The sequence below is a fragment of the Drosophila sechellia genome, chromosome 3L, assembly GCF_004382195.2.
Source record: "Drosophila sechellia strain sech25 chromosome 3L, ASM438219v1, whole genome shotgun sequence".
NCBI classification, from domain to species: domain Eukaryota; kingdom Metazoa; phylum Arthropoda; class Insecta; order Diptera; family Drosophilidae; genus Drosophila; species Drosophila sechellia.
This window is the reverse complement of record NC_045951.1, coordinates 27367101-27390926: the sequence shown is the minus strand read 5'-3', so window position 1 is coordinate 27390926 and position 23826 is coordinate 27367101. Positions and strand designations below refer to the sequence as shown.

Genomic DNA, 23826 nt, shown 5'->3' with positions numbered 1-23826 from the left:
ACAAGTTTGCATTCCATAATCGTTAAGGAGTGTCTCCACATACTGCTTGTGGACCATTTTGATACTTCCAGTTTCATTCTCTCTCTCAATTTCCATGCCAAGGAAATGTTTAAGATCGCCGCCGTCGACCACTTCAAACTTTTTGCAGATAAGCAACTTGATCTCGTTTAGGTCATCTTTGTTGGAGCTCGCTATGATCAAGTCATCCACGTACACCACAATTAGACCCAGATTGTCATCAACTTTGCACGTACAAACAAGGTTCACTAGGACAAGGAGTGAAACCAATCTCCAATAGCACGGCATTCAGTCTCTCGTTCCATTCGCGTCCACTCTGTTTTCGCTACTTAGGTAGGCTGGCTTTAGGTTCTGGCTTTTGTTCAATACTTGCTAGCTCGTCATCGCCTGCCTCAGGCTCCACATTAGGAGGATTATTAGACAACTCACCAACCACAAGCGTAGATTTGCCTTGGAGTTCAACCAATTTTAACTCCGTTTCACCATGCAAGCCACTTCTGCCCAAGTCATCATCGAAAAACATGACGTCCCGCGCTTCGATCATCTTCCTCTTCTCATGGCTATACAGTCGATACGCCTTTGCCGTTTCGGAGTAGCCAACCAACTCTTCACCCTTCGGAGCAAACTTCGTCTTATGTGTCTTGTTCAACACGATGGCTTTGGCACCAAAGACACGGAGGTGCCCAACGTATGGCTTTCTTCCTGTCCATACCTCAAAAGGAGTTAAACCAGGCAACGTTGTTGTTTCTGCACGGTTCCTCAAGTAGGATGCCGTCTTGATCGCTTCGGCCCAAAAACTTTCATCAAGGCCAGCACACAGTAACATGGTACGGGCCATTTCACCATTTCCACCACAATGTTCTGTTTGCTCTCTTCGCTACACCATTTTGTTGGGGGGTGTGCGGCACTGTTAGCTGCCTTTTAATGCCACGACTAATAAGAAACTGTTCAAACAAGCCACTTAAATATTCACGAACATTGTCATTTCTCAAGATTTTCAATATTTTACCCGTTTGATTTTCAACAAATGATATGTATTCTTTAAATTTTTCAAAAACTTCATCTCGCGTTTTCATAAAATACACCGTTACGTATCTGGATTTGTCATCAATAAAGGTCACAAAGTAACGTGCACCACCATTTGATTTTTTATTAATCGAGCCACAAATATCGGTATGCACTAGACCCAGAATTTCTTTTGCGCGATTTTCACTGGCCTTTGGAAAATTCTTTACACTAATTTTGCCTTTTGCACACGACTCACAAGCAATGTTTTCGCTTCTGAAATTTAGATGTCCGAATCTATTATGCCATAATTGCGATGAATTTTTGTTTTGCACATTGCAACATTTATTCTTGGCATTCTCAAACAGAAACAAATTTTCACGTTTCTCTGCCTTTAGTATTACAGTTGCGTCATTCTCAATTACACTCTCGCCTTTTTCTGAGAATTTCACGCAAAAACCTTTTTCGATCGCCTTCGACAATCACATAAAATTATATTGATGTTCCTGTACATAAAGAACATCAACCAGCTTTATTTCGAATTCGCGCCATTTCACAATCACTGTGCCTCGGCCAACGGACTCAATACAGTAATTTCCCGCCAATAGAATACGCTCTTTATGTTCTTTAAATTCCGAAAAAATTTCTCGCTCACAACACAAATGAGCAGTGGCTCCACTATCGAGACACCATGTACCTCGCGACATTTCACTCACACTTGAGCCATAACACACTGCAGAATATGATCTCTGCTTTTTATTATTTTCAGTTTTTCTTTCTCTACAATTAACAGCTTTGTGGCCACGCTGCTTTTGACGTCATTCGTAGGAACCAATAACGGTTCGTATTGCTCTTCGAGGTAGGCTGTTCAACCCGAGTCACGTATGCCCTTTTCTCGAAAACTTCTTCGCACTCTTCGTTCACCCTAAGTCGTTCAGCTTCTTCGAGAAGCTTCAATTTTACAGTTGAAAACGGGGGCAAAGTATCGCGTGTTTGCATGGCAACTACCAATTTTTCAAAGCTTTTTGGAAGTCTAGTTAGCAGCATAATCACTTTTAGGTTATCACCTAGTAAAGTATTGAGTTCTTCCAATTTTCCACAAATTTTTACAAATGAATTCACATAGTCTGTCACATTATCACCTTGCTTCATTTTTAAGCGAATGAGTTTTTGATAGAGCTGCATTTGAATTAACGGTCCGACCGGCTTATGTATTTTTTCTAAAATGTTCCACGCTTCCTTTGCAGTCACACTCGACTTTATGTGCATCATTTGGGACGGTTTTAGATGCCAAATTATGCTCGACAGAGCTTTCGCGTCTTTAGTGTTCCATTTCGTAGGCTCTGGCGCATCATCGGGTTCCTTCACACTACCACATACCACGTCCCATAAATCTGAAGCTATCAGAACACTACGCATGGACATTGACAACATGTCAACATGCTCTCATAGAGCTTATCAATGTTGACCGTAACTCATTTTGAATTTTCTTTTTTCGTAAAGACAAATTCACTTTTAATAGTCACTTTCCGAATCTTCTTTTTCGTAAAGACAAATTCACTCGAGTTACCGCACCAAACTTGTGTCTGGGCCCATAACCTATTAAACGTGTTTACAGCGCAGAGGTTTATTGGTAACTGAATTCAAATTATGTATACTTGCTGCACACAGGCAGCGTCAAAATATGCGAACAAAGAGTGATCGCCGATTAGTAGCGAAACACTCAAAAAGGAATTAACCGTTGCTCGCAGGCGATTTGAGTGTTTGAATACACAAGTAATTGAGTTATTCTTACATACATACATCGTTGTTCATTATACATATATGTTCATTATATATTCAACAAGAATAAATTATGAGATGAATTGTCAATTAAGGTTTGTGTAAGCGGCTCTATACGTTAATAAATGTAACAGAGAAAGATATTTGAGTTTGTTAAATAAATGGGAGTTAAGTTGACGAAGTTGTGTGACTTGGGCTTGATTGGTGGATTAGACACACGAGGACGTGTGAAAGGTCAGGAAGGACGTGTGAAAGGTCAGGAAGGCCGTGTCGGAGCGCGACTCTTCGCATTCCAGAAATTCCTTCTGTGATTCCATATTTTGATGAAATTGTAATATTGCGGTAAAATTCTGACGAGCGCTGCTGCAGAGGAACGAACAGCCTCTGCAGCTGAGTGAGGTCCGATCGGGTTGACATAAATAGTGTGTTAGAGAGAGATGACAATGTTGTGCACGCCAGTGTGTATAGACATTAGAGAATATGATGAAGAAGGGACATGTAAGAAGATCCCTTCAGTGAAGTTTGACTGGTAGAGTTGATCGGAACTTGCTGCGCGGCCGCACCAAATCACAAAGTGAATAAACGAAATGAATGAGACTCCTCTATTGCCGACATATATATATAAAGCATTATCTCTTGTTTTTGTTAGTTTCATGCAGACATCTTACAAATACAACCCTTTTTTCACAGGTAGTATAAATACGGTAAGAACATATAAATATTGCAAAAGTTAATTGCGAAAATGTATTTATGTTCCAAAATGTTTAATTTATATTCCAACACTACCCGTGCAATAAAATTGGTTGTTCTATATTTAAAACCAATAGACTTATACCGGATCTATTCTTCTAGCTGTAAATCCTTATAAAACCATTAATATATTTAACAAGGTAAGCATAAAGCAAATACAATGTTTTTAACGTACTAATAAGTACTAATAAGTACTAAGTACTAATTTTAAGCAAAAGGTAAATACAGCAAACGACGTCGAATAGATCCAATTGCAGCCATTAAAGTACGAGAGACAAGGTTCTGCATCGATGCAATTTCTTTTTCTCTCTCCTTAATTTCTTAAATTATGATGTACCTTGCAGGACACTTTGTGTGCAAGCCAAATTATCCCCTTCCCTAACATTTTCGCGTTCTAATTGAATGTTATTATCTCCTCGGGCATACCTTTTTTATAGTGTCTACTCTAGGAGACATATATTATCTCCTTATTCCAGTAGACTACTTTTAATTAATTTACCATCCCTAGCTAACCGTAGAACTATGCTTGGAACAGTCTTTATTTGTAAGCTTATTCGTGGGGATGTTGAGAGTCCCGACTTGATTAGTCGGCTTAACTTCTCGGTTCCAAGTAGAGTCACTAGAAACTATATACCCCTTATCTTAAATCATTGTAGATCTAATTATGAGTTGCATGACCCTTACAGAGTTTTATGTTCTGACTATAATAGACTTTATCCTATTATCTGTAATCTTAACTCTCTGCCGCTATTAAAGCAATCCATTTTATCTTTTCTATTACATAATTAGATCCTTCTAACACTAATATTTAACATAGTTATTCATTTCCTCGTTCCTATTCTATTTTTTATATCGCGTCTATATCTTCTCGCGAATCGAGCCGTACGATACACGGCAGCGCCCCTCGGTCGGTTGGGCGGGAGGTGTGGCCGTGGGACCCGTGCGAAAAAAAAAAAAAAAGAAACTATAATACAATTTTATATTATGTTATAATTTGTAATTTCTATGCATCTACCATTCGATGTGAGCTGGCTTATAACATTAAAAAGTTCCCATAAAGGTTTTTTAAATAAATCTAAAGTAAAAAGAATAATAATATATTAAAATATAATATATAAAATATATATAATGATATTATTTACGAAGAGATCATTGCTTACAACAACAATAATGGGGAACTTCAAACATCATAATAGATGCGGTAAGTATTGTAGTTATTAACCTGTATATGGATATTAATGGAATGTATAAGTTAAAGGAATGTGTGTTTTTCTATGGGTTCATTTTACAAGGTGGTGTTTCCGACACTATTTGGTATATCAATTCTTTCTGTTTGTTCATATAATCGAGATCTCGGGAACTGTAACAGCATGCGGATTCCAGTATCGTGAACGTAGCAAGCTGCATAAAGCAGTCACTTTCCAAATTTTCTAATTGTTATACCCGTTACTCGTAGAGAAAAAGGGAATAGTAGAATAGTGGAAAAGTATGCAACATGCAGAAGGACGCGTTTCCGACCATAAAAAGTATATATATTCTTAATCAGGATCAATTGCCGAGTCGGTCTAGCCGTGTCCGTATGAACGTCGAGATCTCAGGAACTATAAAAGCTAGAAGATTGAGATACCGCATTCAGATTCTAGAGACAAAGACGCAGCGCAAATTTGTTGACCCACGCTGCCACGCCCACTCTAACGCCCTAAAAGCACATACAAATAACACTCCCACATTTTTGAAATTTTTTGGATAATTATTCACATTTTATTAGTCTTGTAAATTTATATGCATTGGCAACAAACTTTTTGCCAAACTGCCACGCGCACCTTTTTGAAAATTTTTTGGATATTTTTTCGCATTATATTAGACTTGTAAATTTCTATCGAATTGCTAAGGAACTTTATGCCACGCCCATTCTATCGCCTTAAAACCGTCCAAAACTGCAGCGTCCACATTTTTAAAAATTTTATGGATATTTTATCATAATTTTATAAAAACTTTTTGACACGCCCACACTTTTGAACAATTTTAAAATAAAATTTCTTTCGATATCCTAGAAAAATTATGAAATTTCGCGTTCGCATTCACACTCTGATAGTCGGGAAACTCGACTATAGAGAATGCTATAGTTTTCTTTTTTATCTTATAAGATCGTCAACCTCTCCTCCGAAACTAAGGAGGACGACGGGGGTCAGACAAAGACGAGGCCGTGCGGATGGCGAGAGCCAGGATGGCATACCGCAGCGTGCGACGAGCAACGCAGTCGCGCCGCTGACCGTGGACCCGGCTGATGAGCGGAAGTTTATGGAGGCACAGGTCGCCACGTTGCAGCGGTGGAGACACGGAAAGCGGATGCCGCCGAGGCCGCAAGGCAGGAGCGTTTGGATCAGCTGCAGAGGAAGGGGAGGCGCTACAAGCTCCACCGCCGCCGTCGTTGCAACCAACACCACCTCCGCAGCCGCCATCGGAGTTGTCACAGCCGCCTACGCAACCACCGCCGATGACGCAGCCGCCGTTGCAGCCGACACCACCGACGCAACCGAAGTTGCCGATATGAAAAGGAAGTGGGAACGCCGCTCGCCGATATCTATAACGCGATCGTGGTAAGTTTAAGCGGAGTTGCCAGAGACGAAAGGTGGTGAGCATCAAAGGAAGGCGAAAAGTTTAAATACAGAGCTGCAGACGAGGAGCAGACGGCAGCAAAAGATGGGAGCTCGAAAAGGGCGCAAGGATCGAGATGCCGAGTCGAGATGCTAAACGACAGGGTCTACTGGGATCAGTCTGCCAGGCTGATAACGAAGTGCGCAGGGTCGACAAGAGAAGAAGCGATGAAGCTGACACCGAAGCGAAGGACTGCCGGAAACACCATCTTTTCAAAAATTTCCGAAGGAAGGGGGAGATGTAAGCAGTCATAAAACTTCCCACATATCCAGATTCAGGGGAGCGGCAACAGCAACAGCGAAGACGGCTGGAATGCAAAAGGAGTCAAGGGCGGCGAACGGGAAATAATGGAGCTTGGATACCAGGAAAGCGGAGAGACCGTGGACTAACGGTACCGCGCTGGACTTTTGTCTCAAGCCGCCAAGGGTACGGGGGTCGAACGGCAACGGTACGGACTTTGGAGAAGCACAAAAAGGACGCACCGTGAACATACGGGACATTAGGTAGACCTTGTACTGGAGCGGGCCGTGCGGAAAAGGGGAAGTAAGGCGTCCTATAAAGGGGCGGCGCAAGCGCAGCTCGAGGCAGTTAGATATCGAACCGGCAAGAGATCCGCGAGTGAGAACAGAGAATGAGAAAGTGACGGAGATCGCAGAGGACGCAAAAGGAATCAGCCAGTGAGGGTCAGTCGGAGGGTCTCCATCATTATCATGTGGGAGTTTATTTTTGTGTTCCAAATTTTGTTTTATTTCGCACCCCGTTACTTGTAGAGTAAAAGGGTATACTAGATTCGTTAAAAAGTATGTAACAGGCAGAAGGTAGCGTTTCCGACTATATAAAGTACGCACAAAACTGCCACGCCCACACATTTGAAAAATCGTTCGAAATTTTTTCATATTATTATTTTTAGCAAGATTGTAGCAAGACTTATCACCGGCTGCGAGTGGTTTGTTCGAAACACCACTCTGCACAGAGACCTGAAACTAGCAACGGTATTTGGCGAAATAAACCAGCACTTGAGCAGATACAAATTTGAAAAAGCTAACTATAGTTAGCCGGCGCGCCCAAATGGGCTGAATTAATAGATAAGAAGGACACAAAGGGGATCCAAGACTTCCCCGTATGCCTTAATAAATAAATTAAAAAAAAAAAAAGAAAAAAAAAAAATAACAATAAGGTAATTAGGACCGGTGCACCACCGCGGTGGTCCGTCTTTATTTTGACAAAAATCGGAACTAAATGTAAAGTGAAAAATTGGGTGGTATTTATACCCCCCAGCACCGTCGCTGCTTCTGCTAGCGTCAGTGCCAACTCCGTTGCTGGCTCTGCCATCGTCGATCCCACTGATGCGCTCCAGACGCTGATCTTGCATTTATTGGCTACTGCAGGTGCACGGCCGGATGCGCGTGTAAGCCTTCGCAGATTGTTGTTGCGAATTCTTTTGGTGCTAACTTATATGTATAGTTCTTTCTATTCTTGTTTTATTACTTGTTTGTTGCTCGTAGAGTACAGGGGTACACTAGATTCGTTGAGAAGTATGTATGAGAACAGGCAGAAGGAAGCGTTTCTAACTATATAAAGTATATATATTAATGATCAGGATCAATAGCCGAGTCGATCTGGCTATGTCCGTCTATCCGTATGAACGTCGAGATCTCAGAAACTATAAAGCTAGATACTTAAGATTCAGCATTCATTCAGCATTTGCCACGCCCACTCTACCGCCCTTAAGCCGCCGAACTGGTCACTCCCACATATTGGAAGAATTTAAAATTTTTTTCTCATTTTATTCCTTAATATCTATCGATATCCCAGAAAAATAATTAAATTCACACTACCTCAGTAACGGGAACTCGACTATAGCATTCTCTCTTGTTTTAAATGTTTTCTTCCTTCTTTTTTTTCATTTCTTTACCGTAGTTTATGGTGCCATTTCTGGATGCAATTTAAGACTATTTTTCAACAGAAATCAAAAACGCTTGTGAGAAGGTTCAATACCTTAAAATGCAATTGTCATCATTTTAAACTGAACTTCAACCTCGACGGACGTGTTTTTAACAGAGCTCTGGTTAATATAGAAGTTTAAGTGCAAAATTCAAGCCCGAGTGCAACCATCATATAAAAGCGAAAAGACGCTAACACATATTTATATGAGTTAAAAAGCTTATATGTCTCTGTGAACAAGATAAACAAAAAACATTTGAAAACAATAAACAAAACAATCCTACGCTCAAAATCAGAAGCGAGAGCTTCAAGCTAAACAAAACAAAAACAACTCCTAACTCTCATTTACCCACATATCAAACTACACGAACAACTTTCAAAGCTTACACCCTCAAAGTGATGAAAGAGCGCGATCTTGCTCTCCAAAATTGGATAAACCCAACAGTTACTCTCAGAACAGCAGCGCAGAATGCGCTCCAAATTCATCTGCGCGTACACCAACAACAACTTCCGCTATACCAATAAACACACACTCAACTCTTCCGCTCACAGCAATTACGTTCTCAGCTCTCCCATTCTTAACTCTTTTGCGCTCAGCTACTTCAGAAACCAACAAATAGCAACAACAACTACAGTTTGCTATGATTCAAAGCCGATATGCTCCTCTTCAGCGAATATTATAACGCCCATAACCTCAATACCCGCTCCAACAACAATAAACAAAACTCAATCCTCTCTCCCAAACCAACAAAACGTCACAGAGGCAATCAGTCTCTAAACGGTTCCAAAGTTCTCTTAAATAACAACAAGAAACAGAGGAATAACGCTCAATCCGCTACCCAAAAAACACTCCAAGAGTACTGGCTAGCCGAGCCACACTCAAGCAACCGTTTTGAGCTATTGCACAAGATGATGAAGACGAAAACCAAACTGACAATGGGACAAATGCAACTATAAATACGAAAATGCAAATTGAGAACAAAAAAGCAAAACCGCCCCCTATATATGTTCAAAGTGTTTAAAACATATACGCACTAACTACTGCTACCCACCTAAATTTAATAATACTGTGGCGACCGGCATTGCCAACTACCAAGCATCGAGAGAGCAGCGACGGGACAGGCGCTAACGATCGGCCAGCGTCGAAGTGAGAGAAGGGATTATTCTGGTGCGAACTGCGAAGCGGCGTGGGTGTGCGAATATCATTTATCCAAATAAACCAACTCAATATAAGCGATAAACCCTAACGTGTATTACTGTGACTAAGCGGGTCATTACATTGGCGACGAGTGGAAAAATCGGTAAATAATAATAATAATAATAACTAAAACCTTGGTAAATTTGATTAATTGGGAAAAGGGCTCGAAATTTCGGTAAACGACTGGCGTGATATAGGCTGTGCGTGAGTGTGTGTGTGTGAGTGAATGGGCCTACCGGCATATACATACATGAAAATGTTAAGAAAGAGCAGAGAAGGAATAAGCTGCGTGAGTGCAGATTGCACGTTGCCAACATAAACTGACTTTAAGCACAAATCAGAATCAGTGATTCTGTATGCACAATTTTTCGCTCACTCTCATCCAACACACATGCACTCCGACAGATAGGCTGAGTGAAGAGATTACTCTTCGCAAGCTTAAGAGAAGGTGAGTTAGAGAGACACTCTCTAGCAACCAGGAGATTAAGAAAAATAACTAATAAGGCCGAGTAAAGAGTAATACTCTTTACAAGCTTGAAAGGTGAGAGAGAGAGAAATTTCTCTAGCAACCAAAGGGTTGCAAGGCCGAGTACGCATTATAAGCTCTAAATAGAGGAGCTGAGTAGTGGTACAAGCCAAAGCATATTTAGAAAAAAATAAAAGAAACAGAACACGAAAATATATAAATAAAAAAAAAAATTGTATAAAAGAATTTAAAAAAAAAGAGAAAAAAAGAAAATATTACAAGCTTTTAAGAAAAGAGCTGGGTAATCGGTTTGAGTTGTAAACAGAAGGTTAAAGGTCGGGTGGAGCAGTATTCTCTCCACAAGCCAAAAGAATTAATAAAATTAAAAAGGAAAAACGTAAACAACTAAACCCCAAATGTAAATTGGAGGTATTATTGAACTGAGACTGTGTAATAATTACAAGCTCCTAAGAGGGCCGGGTATTAATTACAAGTCAAGTCATAAACCTAATAATGTATTTTGTTGTAAACCCCAAGTCTAGGTCCCGTATTTAAAATGACCGACAGTGTCATTAAACCGTTTCTGTGCGAGGTGATCGACAAGGCAATCCTCCGAAATGAATGGGAGAAATGGTTGAGGGCGTTTACAATATACCTCGAGGCCGAGGGCATTGTTACCGAGAAGCAGAAGAGGAGTAAGCTACTGCTTTTGGGAGGAGTCCAGCTACAGTCAGTAGTATACTCCCTACCTGGTGCGCTGGTTGAGCCCAGCGACGGAAATAAAGAAGACATCTACAAAATCCTCATCGACCATCTAAATAAACACTTCTCACCGAAGCAGAACTCAACGTTTGAGAGACATCTATTCAGAGGCCTGACACCGTTGGACACAGAAAGCTTTGGGGATTTCTTGCTGCGACTCCGTCAACAAATGCAACGATGTGCATTCGGATCCTCAAAAGCGGAGATTGAGGATATATGTCTTAAGGATAAAATTATAGATGTGTGGGCACCTCTAGACCTCAAGAAAAGACTCCTGGGGAAGGAAAATTCACTAGAGGAAGTGATAGAAGTATGTCAGGTTGAGGAGCAGATCAACAAGGAATCAAAAGAAATGACATCAAGACCAATTGCGGAACCGATCTGTAAAATTGTACCTCGTAATTTCAAGCAGAGTGGGGAATGCCCCAGATGTGGAAAATTCGGACACACACACAATGACCCATCATGTCCGGCAAGAAATGTGACTTGCAATAAATGCTCGAAGCCTGGACACTATGCCAGGAAGTGCCGAACTAACTTGAACAGCCGATTCCCTAAGTCCCAAAGGAATAACCTGAAAAGGCCTCGCACGTATATACGATCTGTCGAAGAGGAGGCCACCAGCTCCAAACTGAAAAAGGGCGAGGCACATTGCTTTCGAGTGTCAAGCGAGGATGAAGAGGAGTTCATACGATGCCGAGTGGAAGGCCGTGAAATTCCTTTAATCATTGACTCGGGGTGCAAGTTTAACCTTATCAGCCACGCGGACTGGTCTCTGCTAGTGAAGAGAAAAGCCACAGTCTTTAACGTAAGAACCCATACAGAAAAGCAATTCCGAGCCTATGCCTCTAATAAATTACTTCGAGTAATGTGTATTTTCGAGGCCCCAATTTCCGTCGAGCCGGGTGCCGAAGGGATTGCTTCATTTTACGTGATTGAAAATGGAGAACAATCTCTGTTGGGCCGAGACACAGCTATCGAGTTAAAAGTCCTCCGACTGGGAAGAAACATTAACCGGATTGAAGAAATAGAGCCTTTTCCGAAATGGAAAAACATTGAAGTAAGGCTCTCTATCGATTATGACGTAAAACCCGTTCAACAACCGGTGAGACGAATTCCGGCAGCGCTCGAGGACAAAGTCATGGAAAAACTGTGCGAAGCCCTGAGTCGAGATATAATTGAACCAGTCAAGGGCCCGAGTGCTTGGATATCTCCCATCGTGCTTGCGTTTAAGGAGAACGGGGACATCCGCTTATGTGTCGACATGCGACTGGCAAACAAAGCTATCCTACGGGAAAACTATCCATTACCAACTTTCGATTGCTTTATGATCAGACTCAAAGAGGCGAAATTCTTCGCACGCCTAGACCTCAAGGACGCCTATCACCAAGTGGCCCTTGATGAATCGAGCCGGGAGATAACAACGTTCATAACCCCAAGGGGACTTTTCCGCTATAAGCGTTTGATGTTTGGAGTTAATTCTTCTCCCGAAATTTTTCAACGCCTTCTGGAGCAGATGTTATCTGCGGTACCTAACGCCATGAACTTCATCGATGACGTAATCATTTTTGGCGCAACTGACCTCGAAATCGACAGCGCCGTAAAAGAAGTATGCGAGATATTCCAGGAAAATAATGTCCTACTGAATAAAGAGAAATGCATCTGGAAGACAAGGAAACTAAAATTCCTCGGACATATTTTATCCGACAAGGGAATAGAAGTCGACCCAGAGAAAATTGACGTCATCCGATCTTCCAGAGACCCGAAGAACAAAGAGGAAACACGGAGCTTCCTCGGTTTGGTAACCTACGTCGGGAAGTTCATTCCGGACCTTGCAAGTCACACAGATCCTCTAAGAAAACTGCTGAAAACTGAAAACAAATTCACCTGGGGCGAAGCCGAGAAAAATGCTTTCAACAACCTTAAGAATCTCCTATCCAAGGTACCCAAACTATCATATTTCGATCCAAGGCATCGAACTCGGGTGATTGCGGACGCTAGCCCGGTTGCCCTTGGGGCTGTGTTATTGCAATTCAAAGTCGACAACGAACCATTAATAATTACCTTTGCTAGCAAGGCCCTGTCGGAGGTGGAGAAACGCTACTCCCAAACGGAAAAGGAGAGCCTAGCACTGGTTTGGGCAGTGGAGAATTTTATTACTTTCTGGCAGGCCTACACTTTGAACTCGTAACCGATCACAAACCCTTGGAAGCCATTTTCAAACCAACATCCAAGCCCCCGGTCCGCATTGAAAGGTGGCTGCTGCGACTCCAGGCATATACGTTCACCGTTATCTATAAATCCGGAAGAGACAACATATCAGATGCGTTTTCTCGTCTCTGCCAACTACTTACGGTAGAACCAATCGATCTCAGGACGGAATACAGCATCCTACGCGTCGTACAGAGCTCCATCCAAAAATCGATGACAATCTCAGAAATAGCAGAATCTTCCAAGAGGGATGAACAGATTATGGAGGCAATCAGTTGCCTGGAGAACGACTCCTGGAAGCCTGATAGTTCAGTGAGAGCTATCGTAACGAGCTATCAGAAGTTGGCTCGCTCCCCTTTTGAGGGGAAACCGCGTAGTCGTGCCAAGATCTCTAAGAATGAAAATACTAGAGTTAGCCCACGAAGGTCATCCCGGCGAGACAGCAATGAAACGCCGCCTGCGGTCCAAAGTATGGTGGCCACAAATAGACCGAGAGGCAGAAAAGTTTGTCAAAGCTTGCAGAGATTGTTGCCTGGTATCTCAAGACATCCGGCCACCCCCTATGGATAGAAATCCTTTTCCCACTGGCCCGTGGATTTGGGAAGCGTCGGATTTGCTAGGTCCGTTACCTAACAATGAATATGTTATAGTCTTTATTGACTATTTCTCACGATATATGGAGCATAAGTTTCTTAAAACCATATCTTCAACGACCCTGATAGAGGCAATGAAAGAAATCTTTTGTAGAGTGGGATATCCTGAGTACCTACGAACTGATAATGGACGCCAGTATGTTAGCGAGGAGTTTTCTAACTACTGCAAAGCGTGCGGCATTGAACAGGTTAGGACCCCACCGTATTGGCCCCCCGTTTGCTTGCTTGAGAACATGAACAGAGCCCTTGTGAAACGTCTAAAAATAGCATACGCAAATGGGAAAAACTATAAAGAGGAAATCCAAAAGTTTGTTTTGATGTACAATGTAACCCCACATGGAACAACAGGGTCAGCACCCACAAAGCTAATGTTCAGCAGAGTCATCCGTGACAAAATACCAGGCATTGGGGATATCTACGAGAAAACCTTAGACTCTGGGGAAAGAGATAAAGACATTATTGAAAAATATAAGGGAAAGCAGGCAGCCGACAAAAGAAGAGGTGCAAAGGAAGTCGATATAGAAGGGGGCGACAAGGTACTTTTGAAAAACGTAGTGTTCCCAAACAAACTTACATCAAACGTCGACAAGACGGAATTTACGGTGTTAGAACGACACAATAACATTGTGGTGATCGAAGGGGGTGGTAGAAAACTAACAAGAAATGCCTCACATCTTAAGAAAGTCCCGGCTAGCCAGACGTATCCAGCCTCCTGCCCAACGCCGCAATCAGATGCCAGCCTACCGGAATCAACACCAACTTCGGAGGTCGCAGTACTTCAGCCCACAGAAGGAGGCCTCGGGATCCAGCCACCCCTGCCGCCATTAAAGCTAAAACTCGTCAATAAAGGAGGGATGTGGCGACCGGCATTGCCAACTACCAAGCATCGAGAGAGAGAGAGCAGCGACGGGGCAGGCGCTAACGATCGGCCAGCGTCGGAGTGAGAGAAGGCATTATTCTGGTGCGAACAGAAGAAACATTCTTAAAGAACTATCGGACGCTATGATCACCTATATTAGAAACTTGTTTAAGGGAATCCTTCGATTGCAGTTCTTTCCCATAACTAGTAGGCCAAATTAAAGCAATTCCAAAACCAAATAAAAACGCCAATACTGTTAGCTCGTACAGACCAATAAGCTTATTACCTGTCCTCTCAAAAGTATATGAAATAGGACTGAAATAGGACTTATTTAATAGAATCGAGCCAACCCTAAAACAAAAAATATAATACCTCCTAACCAATTCGGCTTTTGGAAGCATCTTTCGACTGTCCAACAGGTCCATCGAGTAATTAACAAAATAACAGACGATTTTGACAAAAAGAAGTTTTGCTATGCTGTGTACTTGGACATTTCTAAAGCTTTTGACAAAGTATGGCACAAAGGACTGATGCATAAGCAAAGAAATATACTACCATATAAAGCTATATAACTTACAGATATTTCTATATTAAATACGACAATAAATGCTCAGATATTATGCCAGTGTCAGCGGATGTAGTGTGCTTGGGCCCATATAATATATGATTTACACCTGGATCAATGATTGCGAAGTTCGCACGCTACTGTGTTAATGTCGTCAAGCGCGTGCGAAAAAAAAGCTGCAAGTACACTACAACAAATCATGACACAAACAGTATCCTGGTTTGAAAGATGGGGTATCGAGATAAATAAAGACAAAACTCAACGAGTAATATACACAAAAAGATAACCCAAAAACTTCGCAATTAAAATCAATGACAATCAAATATTATTACACCCATTTGGCAAGTACCTTGGACTAACTATTGACTCAAAACTAACATGGAAACATGTTAAATAAACGAAATTAATAAACGAAATTAAATCAAAAACAAATTTCGGCAACTTAACTGGGTAATAGGAAAACACTCAAAACTAAAATTACTTAATAAAATTTTAATATACAAGGCGATAATACAACCAATATGGACATATGGAATAGAACTCTGGGGAACTGACAGTAAAGCCCACTTACAGCTAATTTAGCAAACGCAATCGAAAATGCTCAGAATAATCGTAAAAGCAAACATTTAAACATTAGAAACGAAGATATCCATAATGATTTAAACCTAGAAACATACAACGAAACTATTAAAAAAAAAAAACAGCAAAAAACGCACAAATCAACTACTTAGCCACCAAAACTCAAACTTGAGACACATACCGATGACAGAACTCAGAACTCCAACAGAATTAAATTATTAATGTATTAGCGTATGCTTGCACTGGGAAGGTCCGCTACTTTTCTTTTTCACATCTAGTCATGCAATCAACTTATTGTTATTTTTTAAAAACAGATTGTAATTTAAAAAAAATTTAAAAAATATTTATATATTTTATGAAAACCTGACATTAAATCAAAACAAGATAAGTAATTAGCACTTCCTAATTGGTCAAGAATATCATTATTCTTCTAATTTGGCGATAGTCAATTACTAAACGCTTATGGGTTAATCATTCTTTATCCTTATTTTTTGTTTGTAAAAATTGTTAGTTGATATCAGATCGGTTTCATTTCCGAAACCATTGGTGTTGGTAACACCATAATAATTGTAGTGAATTTGTCAGCATGTTCGGCTGTTAGGCCTTTATCGATATACGATGCTCAAATGTACATTTTTCGGCTGTCTTTCCTTTTTGCTTTTACCACTTCGTATCTTGCAATTTTTTTTATTATTGCATATAGACGACAATATCGTCTCATCTTATATTTTGTAATGAATTACTTCTACAATTTTAGATTTTATGAATTCGACTGCTAGGCTTCGTACAGTTCTTTCGTTAAATTGACTAGTATTAGCACAGTGACATATCTATTCAATTGGATTTTCTCAGCATTAAAATTTTGGAATGACATTTCAGATGTCTTTAATGTATGGCCGTTGGGTGACTACTTCATCTGCCACTGTGTCGTGTTTCCTTTCTATTTTGCTGGCGCTTGAATCTGAGTTTGGGTCCGCCAGAGTATTATTGACTGGAATTTTCCAATCCTGAGTAGAAATCGCTGATCAGCGACTATGTGAGGCAGCGCAATAGATTCAAGCCCCTATTTTGATTTACCAATGCATTAATTTTAAGCATTGAATTTGTAGTTTTTAATAAAAGCATTTGAATAATTCTTTCTCAAATCACATTGACTTGGAATCTGGATTTAAACAGCGCTAAGAGCATATAGCTTGATTGCTGCGGTATTAACATCCGCATTGTCCGATTTTATATCCAAATGCAACAAGGTATTGTGTTTCTTGTTATGGTTTTTTACAAAATATACACGTGAACTGGGTCTCAGCACCAGCGGAAGCACAAGTTGGGCCTTCAGAAATACAATCAAAAGCCAAAACCCTTCGCGGTGGATCCACGAAAGAAACAAATTTTCGTTTTTCGGCTTTCCCTTGATCAAACATCATCTGATGTATTGTCTTATATACTAGACAAAGCAAAAGCCGATAATATAAATATGGAAAAATTTGAATTTTCTTAACTTAGAGACTTTTTATCATTCAAGATACTGTTAATACTGCCATTTGTTCTGGTGACTTTCGACGAGGTAGTATGGCGGTAAAGGAGTTCGAAGCTAAGAATAACACAAGAAAGAATGCTATAGTCGAGTTCCCCGACTATCGGATACTCGTTACTCAGCTAGTGTGAATGCGAACCCGAAACTTCATCATTCGGTATCCATAGCTATTGGAAAGTAAAAAAAAAAATTTTAAAATTGTTCCAAAGTGTGGGCGAGACCGGTTTGGCGGCTTTAGGGCGTTAGAATGGGAGTGGTAAAAAGTTTTTTTGTAAATCGATAAAAATTTACAAGTCTATGACATTATGAAAAATATCGAAAAATGGTTCCAAAATGTCGGCGTGGCGGTTTTAGGGCGTTAGAGAGGGCGTAGCTAATTTTTTTTGCAAATCGATAGAAATTTACAAGGCTAAAGAAAATGTGAAAAAATATCAACACATTGCCACAAGCCATCATTAGAATTGAAAATATTACAAATCACATTAACCAAGAACAATAAATAATTAACAATTTCATTAAAAACCATTACAACAATATATGCAAAACATTAAATGATGAAAATAACGAAATACCCTTAATTCAATATATCACCAGAATAAACTTTAATATAGATATCTTAAACCATGGATGACTTAAACCATGGGATGCCAGGAACGAGCGACGGCGCTGACAGCTGTGTACACGAGCCAATTCATCGGAATTTTGAGGACTGTGAACGGCAGCGACAAATAGTTGCAGATCAGTAAATGCTTAATATTTCAGATTTAGGTTCTTTATTATTTCTTGTTAATTATTATAGAAATTTATTGTTAATTATTATACGAATTCAGACCGAGAGCTCAATAAAAAAGAACACAATTGGGTTTTTTATGTATTATTCAACGTTTTTGTTAATTCCAACAAAGGAAGAACTAGAGCCTTTGGATTATCACTATAGATAAATAGTTAAAGTGGGCTTAGCAGGGCTATCGTAATTGATAGCGTACTCAGAAATGAACTACTTTATAGAGACATGTTTGCGTTTATATAGGAAGATTGGGATAGCTTAAGCGCGAAGTTTAAGAGAATAAAGTTATAAACATCTGTTGAGCTATTGAGCTTTTTCAATAGCTGTTGCGAATAATACAAAACAGAAGAATGTTTGTTTTTACTACGACAGTTTTATTTTGCGAAATAGCGATAGCGACAATAAGTAAGTAACTCTTTTCCGAAGCACGACGAATTTGCAATTGGCGGGCAGGCAGCCGAAATGCAGCGCCCAAGCTTAGCGTAGGTAGCTAACAACAACAAAGGAATGAGCGCCGCACAGATAAATGCGTGCGAGAGCAGCGGTTTGCACTATGGGCATGCTACTGCTAATTTGGCTTAAATATTAACAAGTTTGACATTAGTCTACTGCCCAATTTTGGCGGCTGCATGACCCAACATCCTCCCCCCGTTGGAAGCTTGTGTTCCAACAGAGTCCTCAAGGGGAAGCAGACACAGCTTGTTCACTGCCCGTCTTATTACTCCAGACGCGGTCCTCAATTCTGCAACTCGAGCGACGCCGTCTCTGCCAGGAATCAACTGCATGACTCTCGCCAAAAGCCATCTCATTGGGGGTAGATTCTCGTCCTTAACAAGAACGACGTTGTCCACGGCTACGCCAGGCTTTGGGGTGCGCCACTTGGAACGCTGCTGGAGCAACGTCAAGTACTCTTCCTTCCATCGCGACCAAAATATTTGCTGAAGAAAGGAGATGCGCTGCCAAGAGTCAAGCCGATTATAGTTTAGGCCCGTTATATCTGGCTCGTCAAACGACGAAGGCGGACCACCATTGAGAAAATGCGCCGGAGTGAGGACATCTAGATCGGCAGGGTTCTCTGAAATGGGAACTAAAGGTCTGGAGTTAATAACTGCCGAGATGTGGCACACCAGCGTCCTCAGCTCGTCGAAGGTCAGAGCCGCCGTACCCACAGCGCGGTAGAAATGATGTTTGGCCGTTTTCACCGCTGCCTCCCAAAGTCCACCGAAATGGGGCGACCGTGGAGGGATGAACCGCCAGTCAATCGTCTCCGAAAGGCAAAAATTCTGAACGGAGCCTTGATGCTCGCTGCTGAGAAATAACCTTCGAAGCTCCAGAAGTTCATTTTTGGCGCCGACAAAGTTGGTGGCGTTGTCTGACCAAATTTGCTTCGGCTTCCGCCGGGTGCATATGAACCTCTTGAGTCCGCACAGAAACGCAGCTGTCGAGAGATCCTTGATCAGCTCCAGGTGCACTGCCTTGGTTGCAAAGCATATAAACACGCAGACGTAGCATTTAACAGCGGGCTTGTTGCGACTATCCGACTTGTGAAAGAAGGGTCCACAGAAGTCTATACCAGTCACCTCAAAAGCATGAGATCCTTCCAAGCGCTCCTTGGGAAGGTCCGCCATTATGTGCTCTATCAGCCGCGGCTTACTCCGGAAACATCTGATGCACCTGTTCACGGCCTTGGTAACCGTCTTCCTCCCCCCAATAGGCCAATATTGGGATCGAATTGCACCCAGAAGAGCCCGAGGTCCGGCATGAAGATTGCTTTCATGGTAATGCGAGATAATTGCTAGAGTCACCGGATGGGACCTTGGAAGGATTTTCGGGTGGCGGCCATCAAAGTCCAACGACGAATTCCGAAGGCGACCGCCTACTCTAAGAAGTCCAAATTGATCCAGGAACGGCGAGAGCGATGATATGGGACTAGACGAGGAAACTCTTCCCAGCGTTTTTAGGGACAGCAGGTCCTCCCATAAATTCGCGCGCTGCACCAACCGCAGCATCATATGAGTACCCTCTTGAAGGTGTGCGACGGTGAGCCCAGGATGACGAATTCCATTACAAAATTTGTAAATGTATGCAAATACTCGTTGCAGTGAGGGGAAAGAATTTGCGAATTTGGAGCTAGCAATTACATCCACGTACGGCGACTTTACGATGAACACACTTCGACGAAGCTCAAGCACCGGTTTGTCAGGACAAACAGCTGTTGGCCAATCTCTTTCAGGCTCCGTAAGATAGGCGGGTCCATGCGACCAGAGTGACGATTCGCTAAGCTCAGACGGCAGGGATCCTCTCGGCCTGGTCGGTCCGGTAATTACAAGGTGTAAAATCTTTTTGCAGCAGCTCTGCAAGGAAAAGCTGTCCTGGGATGAAAGCCTCCCGGAAACTCATAACACGAAATGGCTTGATATATGTCGCAGTTTTGAAATAATAAGTCATGTTAGTTTCCCTCGGTTTGTGTTTAGCGCAGAGTCTGATCTTGAGGTGCATGGGTTTTGTAATGCAAGCATTGATGCCTATGGAGCCTGCGTTTATGTGGTTTCTAAAGGGAATCAAAGTTTTAGCCATTTGCTTTGTTCGAAGTCGCGCATAGCTCCGTTGAAGACCATAACAGTACCAAAGCTGGAGCTTTGTGGTGCTGATCTTCTGGCTAAAATCATGAGGGATAGTTGGCTTGAAAGTATTTAAAGGACGCTACTATTGTTGGTGCGACTCGACGGTGGCACTTTCCTGGATCCGAGATCTTATCCTCTGGATAAGATGTCAGCCGGATTTAACGCTGTTGGAACATACCGCCAAGCCGTGACATCTGTCAGCTCCTGAATGGCAGCAACCCTATTTGCCACAAATATGTTGAACCTGGCGGGCTCATCTCGGATCCAGGAAAGTGCCACCGTCGAGTCGCACCAACAATAGTAGCGTCCTTTAAATAATTTCAAGCCAACTATCCCTCATGATTTTAGCCAGAAGATCAGCACCACAAAGCTCCAGCTTTGGTACTGTTATGGTCTTCAACGGAGCTATGCGCGACTTCGAACAAAGCAAATGGCTAAAACTTTGATTCCCTTTAGAAACCACATAAACGCCATAACCACATAAACGCCATAACCATAAACTTTCATCCCAGGACAGCTTTTCCTTGCAGAGCTGCTGCAAAAAGATTTTACACCTTGTAATTACCGGACCGACCAGGCCGAGAGGATCGTAAAATTTAGCAATCGCAGACAAAACAGAGCGCCTGCAGGGTCTCAGTGGCGACTGAAAGGCAGAGAACGAAAACAATAGCTGGTCGGAGGCGGGATCCCAAGCGAGACCCAAAGTTTTGGTGAAATCGCTACCATCTTCAAACTTCATGAATGACTCCTTGTCCTCGTCGGGCACACCCTCCAGCACAAGCGGAATGTTAGAGCACCATTTCCTTAGCTTGAGCTTGCCCTTCGCAAGAATGCCAGTCGTCTGTTGCATTATGCTGATAGCATCCTTTACCGTGCCTGAGCCGGAGATAAGATCATCCACGTAGAAATCACGCCGAAGGATTTCTGATCCAATGGGAAACGATGCCTGTTCATCGATTGACAACTGCTGCATAGCCCTTACGGACAAGAAGGAGGCTGGCTTGGTGCCGTAGGTAACTGTGTCGAGTTTGTATACTTGAAGGTCATCGATCGGGGAGTCCCTCCATACAATGCACTGCAAATAGCTATCTTCTTGCGAGACCCTTACACATCGGTACATTTTACATATGTCTCCTGTAACGGCAACTGGGTGTGAGCGAAATCGAATCAGGATGTGAAATAGCTTGGGCTGGATGACCGGGCCAGCCATTAACACATCGTTAAGCGAGTAACCAGTGGAAGTGGCAGCTGATCCGTCAAAGACAACGCGAAGCTTGGTGGTAGTGCTATCCTCCTTCATGACGCAATGATGTGGCAAAAAATATCGGCACGAGCTGACCTCGGAGGCGGGCACAGGCGACATATGTCCCAGATCACGATACTCCTTCATGAACGCCGCATATTTAACCCTCAAGCCAGGGTGCTTTGTAAGCTTCCTTTCCAGCGACAAGAATCTCCGCAAAGCCTGAGGATAGGAATCTCCTAAAGAGTCCAAATGGAGTTTTAGCGGCAACCGTACCGAGTAATCGCCAGCTGGCAGTCGGGTGTAATTTTTAACAAAGTGGGCCTCGCAATATAGCTCCTCCTTAGTGGCTTGAACTATTGGGCCGGGACAATTTTCTACATCCCAAAAGCGCTGCAGAAGTGAATCAAGTTCAACATCAATCCTGCTTTCCTTGCTGGCTGAAGAAGGAACGCGTGAAGCTATTAAGGCGCTACCGCAAGGGCGCGCGCAGCCTCCAGACACGACCCAGCCCAGACGAGTTTTTTGAAGCAGGGGCAGTCCTGGCAACAACTTTATCTGGCCTACGCACAGCAGCTCATAACACAGGCTAGCTCCTATTAACAGGTCAACACGTTGAGCTTTATAAAAATCCGGGTCGGCGAGCTGCAGGTTTTCTGGAATCTTCCAGTCCCCAATGTCCACATTAAAACTTGGCTGGCGATCCGTGATATTGGGAGCGATAACTGCTGTTATGCTTGTTGAGAAATCCGAAGCGACAGACCGAATCGCAATTCCTACCGAGAATCCATCAGTCGCGAAATTGGAATCCCCGATTCCAGTGACGGAGCCGGACGACCTCGACCTTTTGAGTTGCAGTTGATTTGCAAACCGAGAGGTGACCAAGTGCAGTTGAGAGCCAGAATCTAACAAGGCCCTGCAGGGAACGAACAGTCCCGACCGATTCTGCACTAGAACGGTTGCAGTGGCTAGCAGCACAAGGTCACTACCGAGATCCTGGGCAATTAGAGTAGAAGAAGTCGAAAGCGGGGCAGAAGTCTCAGTGTGGGAGCTTGAAGACACCGGAACATGTGGCTGCGAGGAAGGCGGATCATCCAGATGGAGCAGCGTATGATGCCTGATTCCACAGGTGCGGCAGCGGCTCGAGCTGCATTGCCGTAGCTGATGACCTGTCCTTAGGCAATTTAGGCAAAGTGCTAGTCTCTTTGCCTCGCGCAGCCGATCTACTGGCGCTAAGTCTCTAAATTGCGAGCAATAATATATGGCATGCTCTGCACTATGGCAAAGCATGCAACCAAGAGAATTTTGGGTGGTAGCAACTAGCGTCGAGCGATTTCTGGCCACCTGAACGCCTGGCGCATAGGTTGCCATGGCGCAATCCACGGCCTCCAAAGTCCTACATCGCTGCTCCAGGAATGCAGCCATCGATTCCCACGACGGAATAAGGTTGGCAAAGACCGGATCCTCCAGGCGCTCCTCCCACTTAGCTTGGCTCGCCGCATCCAGCTTTTGCAGCAGCACTTGCACTATGATGCAGCCAGCGATTTGCTCAGTGGTGCCCAAACCCTTCAACGCACGAATGTGAGCGTTAAACTTGTCCGACAATTCCCGAAGCGATGCCACTGACCCATTCCGTACTACCTTTAAGCCCAGAATCTCGGTAATGTGCGCCTGAAAAACGAGACGCCGGTTATCAAACCTTTTTTGAAGCAACTCTAAAGCCGCTTCGTAATTGCTGTTTGAAATCTCCAATGATCGGATAGTTTCCAGCGCTGAATCCCTCAAACATGACCGCAGATGTTGAAATTTCTCAATGTTGGAGAGGTCCGGATGGCTGTCGATTATGCTCGTGAACACGGAATAAAAATCCGCCCAGTTTGCGTAGTCTCCGCCAAACGTTGGCAGCTGCACAGGAGGCAACGGCATCGGCCTCGGCCGCGGCTGCGTTTGAGGACCACTACACTGGTGGGGCACAACACCTTCCGCAAGCGTTGAGTGCGGCGCGAAATGCACATTGCGTTTGGCTATTTCCGCGCGCACACTAGCCTTGAATTCAACGATGAATTCATCGAAAGACTCGCTCATTTCACTGCCAATTTCGTCGAAGTCCAATTCCTCCAGTTCTGTATGCAGAACATTGAAGGCACTTTGCAGCTCATCAATATGCTCCAACCTCACCGTAAGAGTG

At 42.8% G+C, this 23826-nt stretch overlaps 1 protein-coding gene across 2 annotated transcripts in view; it reads left to right on the top strand.

The window, feature by feature from the left end:
• The window catches only part of LOC116800951 (myosin-I heavy chain), a 661712-nt gene that overhangs the window by 161917 nt on the left and 475969 nt on the right, over positions 1-23826 (top strand). For both annotated transcript variants that reach the window (XM_032717811.1, XM_032717812.1), the window contains exon 3: positions 3633-3695. In XM_032717811.1, the coding sequence (XP_032573702.1) occupies positions 3633-3695 (63 nt within the window). The remainder of the gene's footprint in view (positions 1-3632; positions 3696-23826) is intronic.